The sequence below is a fragment of the Tenrec ecaudatus genome, chromosome 7, assembly GCF_050624435.1.
Source record: "Tenrec ecaudatus isolate mTenEca1 chromosome 7, mTenEca1.hap1, whole genome shotgun sequence".
Classification (NCBI taxonomy): domain Eukaryota; kingdom Metazoa; phylum Chordata; class Mammalia; order Afrosoricida; family Tenrecidae; genus Tenrec; species Tenrec ecaudatus.
Window position 1 is genome coordinate 5702680 of NC_134536.1, and position 13699 is coordinate 5716378.

The 13699-nt window shown below is 46.1% G+C and overlaps 1 protein-coding gene across 1 annotated transcript in view; it reads right to left on the bottom strand.

Annotated features, from left to right (window-relative positions):
* Positions 1-13256, bottom strand: part of PACRG (parkin coregulated) — a 555979-nt gene extending 542723 nt beyond the window's left edge. The window contains exon 1 of the mRNA XM_075553861.1: positions 12932-13256. Within this exon, the coding sequence (XP_075409976.1) occupies positions 12932-13087 (156 nt within the window). The 5' untranslated portion in view covers positions 13088-13256. The remainder of the gene's footprint in view (positions 1-12931) is intronic.
* Between the last annotated feature and the right edge of the window lie 443 nt (positions 13257-13699).

Consider the following 13699-nt stretch of genomic DNA (forward strand, 5'->3'; position numbering starts at 1 on the left):
CTGAATATCATGCAGATATGTGACAAAATAGGAATCACAGCAAGACTTATTGGGACTGAAACATTATTTAATAAATGACTAAAAAAATGGAATAGCTATTTTTAAAACAGCTTTTTGAGATCCTCCCAGAATCCTCAGAGCCGTTGTGAGGTTAGCAGTTCGAAACTACCAGCAGCTTCAAGGGAGAACGACCAGGCTTTCTACTCCCCTAAAGAATTATGGTCTTGGGAACTCACAGGAGCAGTGCTGCCCTGTCCTCCAGGGTCGCTATGAGTCAGAACTGAGCTTCGTTTGGCTTGGTTCCCATAATACTAAGTTCCCAAGCATTCTCAGCTACATGCTAATTAAATTAACCAGAGAACAGTTGAAATGAGAATTTTTTCATGGTGGGATTCAGGAATCAGTATATTTTTAAGGTCCCCTGAAGCCACTGCCTTTGAGTCAATCAATCCCAGCTCATCGTGACCCGGTAGGACAGACCAGACCAGACTGCCCCACAAGGGTTCCAAGGCAGTGAATCTAAACAAAGGAAGCTGAGGACCATACCCTTTCTCCTGCACAACAGCTGGGAGGGAGGCTGGAACTGCAGAATCCTCGGTCAGCAGCCAGACACGACTGCTCTTTCTTACCCACAGCCATCAAGTTGATTTGAACTCAGAGCGGCCCTCCAGTACTGAGGGACACTGACCTTGGGATTTCTGAGGCTGCCAGTCTTTACAGGAGCAGATGGTCTCCTCTGTCTTTGCTGGTGAGTTCCAACTGCCAACTCTGAGGTTACCAGCCCCACTCAGGACCCACTATGCCACCCTGACTCTGAGATGATGCCAGGTCATAACCTGAGAGCTATAGCCTTGGATGTTTTCTGCCCATCTCGAGAGTAGGGTTTGGAGGTGCCAAGGTACTGCTCCCCTCCACACTGGGCAGGGTGGGCGGGCAGATGGCAGGCAGGAGGGCCTGGGGTAGTTAGACTATCAAGCTCTCAGGAAGAAACACAACAGGCCCACTGAACATCGCCTGCGACAGTTCAGATCCGCCCCAACTGCCAGGCCCTCTGACCCAGTACTTACACTTCAGAAGTCGCATCTCAGTGAAACATTTAAAAACACAAAAAAGCCCTGGGTACAAAAATATCCACAATAACATTATGCATAATACCTAAATCAGAAAGGAAGGATAAATGATTATGTAAACTAAGGGCATATTGAGCAGACAGAATATTATGATGTCTTTTAAATGCTTAGGAAGAACTTATTAATAATGTTTCAAACATCTTCATGTTAGAAGGAAACAAAAATGACATATACTATATATAAACACTATATGTATATAATATATAGACACTATCATAGGCAATAGAAGCCCTGATGGCAGAGTGGGTTCAGCTGCTAACTTCAAGCTCATTGGCTCCTCTGAGGGAGCAAAATGAGGCTGTCTGCAACTTCGAAAATATACAGCCTTGGGAAACAAAAGGAACAGCTATATTCTGTCCTGTACGGTTGGAAGAGTCAGAATTTACTACATGCCAGTGGGTTATCACAGGTATCCACACCGCAAAATAAATACACAAATAATGCATATCTATGTGTACATATGTATGTTATTCAAAGTTATATGTGTGTGTATGTGTGTATCAAAACAACTAAAATTCATTACCACCTAATTGATTCCAACTCATAGTGATCCTATAGGATAGAGTTAATCTACTCCTTTGGGTTTTACAAAACTTTTAAATCTTTATGGAGGTAGACAGCCTCATCTTTATCCAGTGGAATAACTGGTGGGTTTGAACCACTGACTTGTGGTTAGGAAACTCAATTTCAATCCATAACCCAATATACTACCAGGGAGATATATGTGTCTATCCCTGGTGGCATAATGGGTTAATATATCTCTGTGTGCATATCGTCTATCAAATATGAAAAATTACACATTTCAAATGTTTCCTTGAAGCTTTTAAGTATTTGAAGTATTTCAGTTGACTTGGATCTACAAGCAGCTGTTAGGAAAACAAAGGACATACCCATATTATCGTCAGCAATTCTGCTGTGCGAGACCTATTTGAAAGGATGAAATCAACTGTGTTCACTTGGAGGATTAAGGTATGCCTAACCCAAGCTATGGTATTGTGTATCTTCACCTATGCTTATGTGAGTTGGTCACTGAATAAAGGAGACTGAAGAAGAATGGATGCATTTGAAGGACGGTGCTGGCGAAGGACATTAAAAGTGACACGGACTGCCAGAAGAACAAACACATGTCCTGGAAGAAGTACAGCCAGAGTGCTCCTTATAAACAGGGATGGTAAGACGTTTGTCTCGGATACTTTCAATACCAGTCCCTGGAAAATCACATCATGCTTGGTAAAGCAAAGCGGCAGTGAAAAAGAGGAAGACGCTGGACAAGATGGATTGACATGGTGGCTTCAAGAGTGGCCTCAAACATAACCACAGTTCAGAAGAAGGCATAGGACCAGACGGTTTTGTTCGGTTGTGAGTCGAAGCCAACTTGAAGGCACCTAAGGACAATACGTAATAAACAGAACTTAAGACACAACATTTCCTGGCACAAAGTAGAAAGTGGCAATTATCTTATGAAGATAAAAATGGAAAACAGAACATGTTGGTAGCTGGATATCTCTAGTCTCTGGGCCTCGTCCACTTCTACCATCTCTTCCCTGGGTCCTCATGGTCTCTCTGATTTCATCCAGCATGGTTCCCTCTTAGAAGCTTCTCGAACCTAACCTCCTCCCCTCCGCCCAGCTCTGTGCACTCACTCCCTTCAGCCCTGGCTTCACACACTCACTTCCTCTCGCACAGCTGACAAAAGTAACGGTGTTCTCGTACCTCTTGTGGAGTGAACAAAGAGCTCTGACGCACACTCACTCTGCACGCACCCGACGCCCTGCTGTGGTGCTGTGGACTCTGTTCTAGGATCAAGTTGGACACCAATACATGCGGCAGGTCATTTCCATCCCAGAGAAGAGATTGCTTCCCCTGGGATATGCTTTCATTGAAAGTACTTGAGCCTGTTATCTCTTATGAAGAAAACTCGAGCTTCTTGGAGGAGACAAAAACACAGATACAGCAGACTGCACATGGTTAAATTGCTCCATGATCAATTTGCCTGAGAATTCTCTGTAGAGAAGCCTCAGTCCCCCTGGGATTGATGAGGTGCCTCGTGCGTGCGGTGGGGAGTATGTTAAGCTCCTCTTCCAGCACTAGAGGCCAAGGTGCTCAGGATCAAATCTGAACAGCCATCAATAAATACACTGACCCTTAAAAAGGCAGAATTGATTCCCCTGTTCCTTAGCCCAGGCTTTCTACTTTAATTACATTTTATTACATTATTTCACTTTTGTTTGTTCTGCTTTGCTTCTGATGGCTTGAATTCATCTTCAGAGCCTTGTATCTTAATGCCCATCTATTTCATTGTGAGCCAAATGGAATCGATTGAGGAACATCAAATTAATGAATTAATTTTTAAACATCTTCTTCCCCCTCCCACATACACAAACAAGGGATGGAATTTGCCATCAAGAGAATGTCCCTCTTTTAAGTGAATGGGGTGGGAAAAGATGTCTGTAATACGGACAAGTTGACAAATGGTTCGTATTCTATGAAGGAATATGAATGAAGTGATCTGCCAAATCAATAAGCCCATCAAGGCAAAAGGAGAATAGACAACGTTTTGAAAAAGCACTTCACAAGACAGAACATCCAAATGTCCAGTAGATTGATTTCTAAGTTTTTTAACTTCACTGTTAGGTGTCATCGAGTTGGTCTGCCTCATAGTAACCCTATGTGCAAGGAGAAAACACTGTCTGGTCCTGTGCCATCTGTCAGTCCATCTCGTCAAAGGCCTTCCTCTTTTCCACTGCCCTGCTACCTTACTGAGCATGGTGGCCTTCTCCAGGGACTGGGCTCTTCTGGTGATATGTCCAAAATAAGTGAGATGACGTTTCATCATCCTTATCTCTGAGCCGCCTCTGGCTGTACTTCTTCCAATACATAGTGGTTTGTTCTTTTAGCAGTCCATGTACTTTCCATTTTCTTCACCAGCACCATAATTTAAATGCAAAAATTCTTTTTCGGTTTTTCTATTCAATGTCCAACTTTCACATACATATCAGACGACTGAAAATACCATGGCTTAGGTCAGTCTCCCCTTAGTCCTCAAAGTGATAGCCTTCAGTACTTTGAAGTGATATTGTGCAGTAGATTTGCCCAATGCAATGCACCTTTGATCTCTTACTTGTTCATTCCGTGAGCATTGATTGTGGATCCAACCAAGACAAAATCCTTGATTTCAATCTTTTCTCCATTTATCATAATGTGCCCTATTGGTCCATTGGTGGTCTTTTAAATTTTTCTTAACATGGAGTTGCAATCAATACTGAAGGCTATAAGCCTTAACTTCACAATAAAATGAATGCTAAGTCCATAATGAAATAACATTACATACTCGCTCCCACTGCTCCCACACACTGCCATCAAGTCCTTTCCAACTTCTACTTGCAGGAAGCGCAGAGGAGAATTGTTGAGGCCGTGGATCTGAATGGAAGCAAATTTCCTCTTCTTTCTAATAGCGAGTAGCTGGTAGATTCAAACCACTAACCTTTGGGGCTACAGCCCAATGTCTAACTCACTGTATCCTGAGCACCCCACCAACACCCACTCCAAAAACCAAACCCGCTGCCATTGAGTCAATTCTGACTAATAGTGACTCCGAATGTTGTTTCCAAGGCTGAAAGCTTCATGGGAGCAGATGGCTTCATCTTTCCACTGTGGCGTGGCTGGTGAGTTTGACTGGCCGACCCTGGGGCTAGCAGTCTGACTGCTTACCCGACAGCATCACCGGGGCATGGATCCATGAAATCACATACATTGCATTCAAAATCCAATTGTTAGCAAGACCATGGAGCACAAGACCCTGTCACACATCCCGGGTGAAGAGCATGAATCGGAAACATCAGCTTGGAAAGATGTTCTTCTGTCTTCCTAGGGGATCACAAGTGCACTCTCCCACCAGGCACCTGTTGCCATTGAGAGGGATTAGAGTCATGTGACACTGAGTAGAAGGAGAAGTGGGGGGCAGGGCAGAAAGGTGGGAGGAGGAAAGGAGGAGGAGGAGGAGGAGGAAGAGGAGAAAGAGAAAAAGAGGAGGGAGAGAAAGAAAAGGAAGTCAGCATCACTGGGGGCTTTGTGGGCCCCCATCATTGTTCTGATGCGATGCGCTGTGTCAGAGTGCGCCCTCTGATTTTGTGTGTCTGTGTTCTCCTCCGTGAGTAAAAGGAGAAATCATCTCGTTTTCCAAGTAAATAAATTTTTCATTCAAAAAGAGAGAGAAGTCCCGCCCCTAAAGACCCCTGGCTTCCTTACCCTTCAGATCGAAACAGTGGTCCAAGTGGATATAAAAGGAGGAAAATTAAAATTGAAATGGACATCAGTGTTTTTGTGTGTGTCGAATGAACTAGTCTAAAAGAAGAAAAGACTATCTGCCCCATAGGGTTGCCATATCTGTTGACCTCAAACCAACCATCTTTCAGTCAGCAGCCGAATGCTCAACCACCGCACCACCAGGGCTCCCGAGGAGGTCCACTAGGAGCCGGGGTTGCATACGTGTGCCCTCCAAAGACTAGAGTAGAATGTCTTTCCTTCACTAACAGAAGACGGACAGGTATCCATTACAGAGGCAGGGTAAAGGAGCTGTGGTGGGTGAATCCCCACACTTCAAACACACACAGAGCACAGGAGTAGGAAGGATGTGGTCAGAGAACACAATCCCATGCTGTGTGAGTCCATTCATACTCCTCTGGGGTCAACAAGCAAAACCAAAGGATGTTGGGGGAAGTCAGGAGGAGGTTAGCCCGGGGCTGTGTTTGGGGTGTGATCCTAAAGAGGTCCAGGTGATTTCCTGGAATTGCCAGTGTCCCCTGAACTGAGTGCTGGCCACACTGGAGCATGTGGCTGTTCTGTACACATAATCAGCAGTAACCAGTTTGGGTGTTTTGCTTGTTTGCTTCTTTTTAAGTGACTGATAGAAGGCTGGTTTGAACCAGGAAAATCTAGGCATCTAGGTTTGATTCCTTGTTTTGCCATTGACTAAGTAACCTTGAAAAACCGCAGCAACAAATTAAACTGTCTGAAATGCACATGACAAATGGAAAATAAAAATAAGTCTGTGCTTGCAGCAACTCTATGAATGACTGGAGGGTGGGGGGAGGGGGGCACTGCTTGGTTCTGCACCGTCATCACAATTATTCTTAGGTTGCAGCCAACTGTTAGGATGACTCCCCCAGCCCATCTCATTGAGGGTCTTCCTCTTCATTGATGACCCTCTACTGTATCAAGCAGGGTGTCCTTCTCCAGGGGAGATGGTCCTTCCTGCCAACAGATCCAAAGCATGTGAGTTGAGGCCTTGCCATGCTCGCTTCCAAGCTTTTCAGGAACATTGTCGTTGTCCTTCTAACACAACTGAACCAATTAGCACCATCACAATGAGTAGAGGTTCACATTTTCAAAAATTTCATTTTACTTGGATCCGCAATCAAGCTCACAGAAATAGAAGTCGAGAAATAAAAAGACATATTACACTGGACAGACCAGTGGCAAAATACCTCTTTAGAGTGTTAAAGAACAAAGATGTCTCTTTGAAGACTAATGTGCACCTGATCCAAGCCATGGTATTTTCAGTCTTTTCATATGTATGTGAAATCTGGACAGTGCATGAGGAAGATCAACGAATTGATTTCTTTGAATTATGGTGCCAGCAAAGAATATTAACTATACCATGGACTGCAAGAAGAATGAACAAATTAACATTTTTAAAAAACACAAAACTCACTGCTCTCAAGTCAATTCCAACTCATAGGGAACCCTACAGATAGAGTGGAACGACTGTATGGGAAACCGTAAAGCAGGGAAGGAAGATACAAGTGCTAGACTAGAGATGGAGGAGCTAATTGAGAATGTGGTAGTAAGAATTAGACACGAAGAGGGGCACATTGCACAGAGCTAAAGTAAATAAAAATAATAATAACACAGTAAAAGTGTGGTAGTTACACAATTTCATGTCAACTAATAAATAAGAATGAAGGGGTGGAGTCTAGCCAGTCAATCAGGTCACAGTCTGATGCCTCCTTGTGGGTATGGCCTTCTGATGCCTCTCTTCCTCCCTGGTTACCAGTGTGCTGCTGCTTGAGCTAGTTCTTTGCCTCAACAATGTGCTGCACTACCTGTGGGCCAAGCCAACCGGTGGGTTGTAGCTAGAGCTTGAGGCTCCAGGGTGGTATTTCCTGTCACGGTGCATTGCTTGATGAGTTAGAGATCCCATGGGGGCCTGCTTCCCCACGCTCCCATGCTACTGACTGTTGCTGACCCACACTGTTATCTGCTTTAAGACTCCACTGTTTGCTTCCTTGACCTTGGACCAGCAGCCCAAGAGAATGGAAGGATATTCAGTATATTAACTGTTCCATGGAAGTGAGCTGAATTGAGCCCTCTGTACTGCTGTGTGGACTAATTAGCTGTTATATGCCTTCTCGCTGTATAAACCTATATATATATATTCAACAATCCTAAGTGTCCTAGCTTTGTTTCTCTAGAGAACACTGCCTAACACAGAGGTTGACATTTTAAATAGAGAAGTTAGGGAAAATTCACTGTCGTTGTGTTAATTCTGACTCATAAGGACCATTTAAGACTGGATAGAAGTTCCCTGAGCATTTTATAGAGTGTAACTTTCTATGGCAATACACAGCCTCATCTTTCTCCAGTGGACAGGCTTGTGGTTTCAAACTGTTGACCTTGCAGCTAGCAGACCGATGCATAGTGACTATGCTACCAGGGCTACATAAGAGATATGCAAGACCTCACTGATGGGCTAAATTTTTGAACAAAATATTGAAGGAGGGTAAAGAGCAAGGAATTATTATTTTGGGGGGAGGGTATTTGAGACAGAGGGAACCGAGAGCCCTGAGGCCTTGAGTGAGTTAGGCTGATGTCTTCAAGGATCAAACCAATGAATCAAGGAGACCTACTCTGCATGGGACAGGATGAGTGAGGGATAAAGGGGTAAGTAACAAGTTAGAAAGGCAAAGGTGACCAGAACATGGTGGACCCATTGGGAGATGGTGTGTCTCTGGGAAATGCCAAGGACTCTGCTCTGGAAAATCGTGATAGCAGAGAAAAGATCGGAGTTGTCAAGGATTTCATTTTGCTTGAATCCACAGTCAATGCTCATGGAGGCAGCAGTCAAGAAATCAAAGGATGCATCGCATTGGGTAATTCTCCTGCACCAGACTTCTTTAAAGTGTTGAAGAGAAAGGATGCCACTTTGAGAACTAATGTACCCTTCACCAGAGCTACGCTATTTTCAACAGTCTCATACACATGGGAAAGCTGGGCAATCACATAAGGAAAACAGTGAATAAGGAAGAACTGATGTATCTGGATTATGGTTTTGACAAAGATATTGAAAACACCGTGATGGCCACAAGAACCAGAGAATATGTCTTGCGAGAAGTACAGCAAGCATGTTCCTTAAAAGCAAGGATGGAGAGACTTTGTATCAAGTACTTTGGACATGTTATTGGAGGAGACCAGTCCCTGGAAATGGACATCATGCTTGGTGAAGTGGAGGGTCAGCGACAAAGAGGAAGACCATCAAGGAGATGGATTAACACAGTGGCTGCAACCACAGGCTGAAAGATAGGAATGGTGGTGAGACTGGAGCAGGGCTGGGAAGTGTTTCTTTCTGTGAATCCGAACTGACTAGAGAGCACCTAATCACATTTTGCTGTGAAGGGATCTCCTAGGCTCCTTAATTTAGGGGAAGGTGGGTGGGAAAAAAGAAAAGAAAAGAAAAAGCTGACTAGAGATAAATAAAATGACAATGTCAAGAAAGAGGGAGAAGGTAGACACAGGGAAGACTGGGACAGTCCTGTCATCACTCATTAAGTATTTATTGAGTGCACTTTTAGGAGAAGATTAGGATGGAAGGATGGTCTGGACCTGAACTTGGCCCTCACTGGGAAATAAAACACAAGCAAGACAATTCTGAAACAAAGTAGAAAACAAATGAGTCGAGGAGACCTACTCCATCTTGGCAGGAGGGGACTCTTCCTTTCTGGTGGAACTTGTGAGGCTGAGAGCCAGAGAGTTGCTTAGGGGTCAGCCTTTCATATGCTTTTCCAAACGGGGTAAATAGAGCCCAATTACTTCATCTCAGCCAGTGAAATGTGTGTGGTAACAGAGGGAAACATCTCAACTACTAAGCGGCTAAAAGAGAGTCCTCTCCTCCCTCTGTTCTCTTTCTTGCAGGGGTGGGGGGGAGCCAACCTGACCCCATGGTGTCTTTCTTCCCTTCATGAGGAAAACTGCCCAGCCTCGTGGCAGGAGAAACCAACTTCTGTCTTATTTAAGCTATTGCTTACTCAGTCTCTCTCAAAGCAGCCGCATCAGTACCCTAACAATGTATCATTGGAGACCACAACTGCTGCCTCTCAGATGAAGGTATGATTGGCAAGTATAAAGTACTCTCTCTCTAAAGTAAATTTAGGAAGGATTTCGTTTCCCCAAGCGTGGAGAAAACCAGGTATAGGCAAGAGAGACTGAAGCTGTGGCAGAGCTTCAACTGAAAGAAAGCTTCTCTACCACCATCGCCTGGGGTCCACACACGAACGTGCCTTCTAACAAGGTAAGCGAGCACAGAAAGCCTCTACTGCCTGCCTAGATCAGCGCACCACCAGCAGGCTCCCAGAGTTGTGGGCATTGGCCAGGTCCTACGGAGCCATAGCCTTCCCGGGACAAGATACTACAAAAACTTCAAAGTTTTTTTACCCACTGCCACTCTTTCCAGGCGAACTTTATACTGGGAGCAACCAGCAGGTTCTCTCTCCATTGCTTGTCTCTTTTTTATGTCTGTGTTCTCAGAAACTACAGCAGCGAATTCACAGAAGTAAGGAAACAACTCATTATGGAAGAACTCATGTTCGACCTTGACCTCAAAATACCCGCTGGTTACACTGATCATTATTTGGCAAATAGTCTGGCATTCTCAAACAGAGCTTCTGGCTGTTCAGATAAGGGTTCCTGTTCATATGGCCCATCGGACCAAGTCTGCTTGAGGTCAACTTTGTGTGACTGTTGGTACCGAAATTGCAAGCTCACAGCCATCAGGTCAATTCCAACTCATCACTAGTGACCCCATACGACACGGTAGAATGGCCCCCGTGGGTTTCTGAGACTGTACTGTTTATGGAAGTGCATGGCCACATCTTTCTCCCAGAGGGATGTGTGGATTCCAACTGCTCACTTTGAAGTCAAAGTAGCCCAGACACCATCAGTACATCACTCTCAGAAGAGTAACTCCTGGAGGCCCGGTTGTATATGTTTTTGGTGGGAGGATACCGTTCAGGAGTACAAAGTCATCTATGGAGCAAGGGAATTGAGTCCAAGTTCTACCAGTAGGAGAAAAGCTAGGTTATTGTGCTCTGGGAAGAGAGGAGCAGCCACAAAAGGACTGAGGGGTCGGTTAACTTTACAAACAGGCCTGGGGAGCTCCACTGTGACAAACCCTGAACAGGGGGATATTTGCTTCCCGGCACCCCTGAAGTGAGAGTGCATACACAGCCCTGTCCATTGCTATTTGAGGACTTGATTGGGGGCCAGCCGGGGTGGTGATCAGCTCTTCTGGGGATGGGGCTTTTGTTTACTGTTGATCCCCAATCCTCAACACTGCTTCACATGTAGTACCCATGCCTCCCTCCAGTCCCCACCTCCCTCCAAAGTTCTCTACAGACAGAATCATATTTACATCAAAGAATTATGATGCCCATTAAGTGTAAAAAGTTAAAAAGACTCATCCCATTTTGGGTCCCAGTGGAGAGAGAAATATTACACTAAATGTTGTTTTCAAAACGATCCAAAGAGAAGGAGAGAGTCATCTCCCATGAGCCGTACACAAAAAAGCTACTTCAGAACCAATGCTTTGGTCAACATACTAGTCAGCTGCCACAGCTGTTGGTGATCAGTTTCTGGCAGAAAGGTTGACAGTTTGAACCCCGAAATCGCTGCCCTGAAGGTCACAGTGAAAAAAAGACCCTTGGTAACACATGTTGGGGGGCTCTGCACTGGAATCTACTCAACAGCATCAGGTTTGGGTTTTGGGTTTGACTTTGTTTTCTTTTGAATACTGAAACACATGATTATCCTGAACAAAGACTTTGAGTCTATAGCTATGTTCAAGAACACACATGAAGAAACATTTATGAATATAGGTTTAGAAAGTAAAGCATTTGGAACCTCCCCTCACCCACTCCTACCCACCCCCCTACATGTTGTGATGTTAGAATGCAGCACTGGACAAAAATCATCAAATGGTCATCATCATCAACAGTGTACGGAAGGAAAGATAAACGATGCCCTTCAATGGCCCATGATATTCTGCACGGCTGCCCCAGAAACGTGTTTCCCTGCAATTCAGCGGAGAGGCTGCAGTAACAATAGGCAGGGGCATGAGTTTGTTTCCCAGGATTCTAACCATTGCAAATGGATGGGCGCACACACCAAGAACAAGAACAGCATTGTGGGCCACCGCCTTTGGGGACCAGAGGTCATCTGTCTCATTCACATCTTTGAGGGATGTGCTTCAGGAACAAGGCATTGCGTTTGCAACATTTAAGTAAAACTAATAATGTGACACCGGGAAGCGGCACTATTCATTTAACATAATGAGTTACAATACAATAAGTCAGATCCTCCCAGGGTGTAAATTACACAGATTTGAAAGCTCCATTTATTATTTAAGGCCTCCTTCCCAGACAGGTGTTTACACAGTAGTAAAATCTGGTCTCGCATACCAAAATTCAAGCTCTTTCACAAAGAGGAAGCTTTCCTTTTTTATAAAAACAAAACAAATTATTCACACAGCCAAACCACGCGTGTGTGCTTCAAATTTCTCCTCCCTAATAGTATTAAGAATATATTTTTTTTTATGACCACAGCTAGAAGCAGAACTGGACTGGCTGTCGCAGGCAGGGATTCTTGAACTGGAGATGGGATTATTTAAAGCATCGCTTAAGGATACTATGAGGAAATTCACTTCAGCTGTCTACCAGGATGCTCACACACTGTCATTATTTTGAAATGAAAGGGGAAAGAAATTATAAATTTGCCTAAATAAATGAGCTTTCTCATCTCAGAAGATTGCACCAGTTAGGGTGCTGGTGGCCCATAAGCACATACTAGGTTTGCAGGACAGCTTGTGGTTTCTAAGCGTCCCCCTCTGATGGCTCCTTGCTGGGCAGAGCTAGGTCAGCAGTTAATAAGGGGAGTTTTGTTCTGCTTGTAAAGAGCTGGGTGTAATCTGGGTGGTCTAGAAATGAGGGAGAACAAGGAGGTTCTCCTAAAGGGGATGGGTGTCACTTGCTGAGGAACCTCTGTCACCCAGCTGGCCTGGCCCACACACACTCTGGGCAGGGTCTCTCCTCTGGTAGGGTCACACTCTGAGCAGGGTGAGTCTCTCGTTGGCAGAGTTTCCCCCTGGCAGGATCATGCTATAGTCAGGGGCAGGAGTGGGCAGATTGGGTCTAACCTCTGGCAAGGTCACACTGTGGTCAGGGCCACATAGTGGGCAGGGTGCGTTTCCCCCAAATAGAGTCACTCCATAGGCTTGATGGATCTCCTCCCCACCCCCCGCAGGTTAACACTGTGGGCATGGTTACTCCGTGGGCTTAGTGGGTTGCTTCCCTGGCAGGGTCACGCTGTGGCTTTGGTGAGTCTCCCCTGGGCTGGGTCAAGCAGCGGGCTTGGTAGGTCTTCCCCTGGGGCGGGCTGGGTCTCCAGGGCAGGCAGGGCCTGTGCACCCCAGCCTGCTGCTGGCACAGGGGCAGGAGGGGGTGGGGGCATACGTTCCACAGGAGATCACTTACGACCGAGTTTTTCATCATGGCTTTGACAGTGAATCCCTCGGATACCAGTGAGTGCGGCGGGTGCACCTGGAGCGGTTGCTGAGCCAGCAGCTTGGTCCTCTTCGGCATCTTGTCTGGGCATTTGCTTAAGCTTAGGGTCTCTTTCTCTGCCACCATCTTCCTAGGAATGTCTTGTTCTCATACAAAAAACCACTGTGTATTAAGGATCAGTGGGGCCTACGGATGTGAGAAGGTCAGGGCAGATGGCCCAAAGGCACACTACTGATGGAAGCCAACCCCTCCTGGTGCCCAGGCCAATCCAGATGTTTGTCAGCGCCTAGGTGAAGGGACTTTGGGGAGGGGAGGGGCGGGAGGAAGGCAGGACCTGAGCCGACCTGCAACAAGCTTCCAAAGGTAAGCCTGCGGTTGCCAGGCAACGCATCAACATTGAGGCCGAACGGCCTCGTCATGTCGTGACGTGCTCTTCCTGGGCCCTCAAGCCGGAAAGGCCCGCGGCTGTGCGTCAGGACTACGACTCCCGGCAGGCCGCGGGGCCGCGTGAACTCGGCGCTTGCGCAATCGTGCCAGGGCCCCGGCCAGAATGCGGTGGGCGGAGAGGAGTGGGCGGGTCACGGGGGGTGGGGAACGGCTACCGCACGCCCCCGGACTACGACTCCCGGCAGGCATCGGGCCGCAGTCCTCTGCGCGTGCGCAGCAGGCTGGACTCCCGGAGGGGGCCAAGAGCAGAGCTACAGCCGGAGAGCGGCCGTGGGAGGCGGCGGGCGCGGG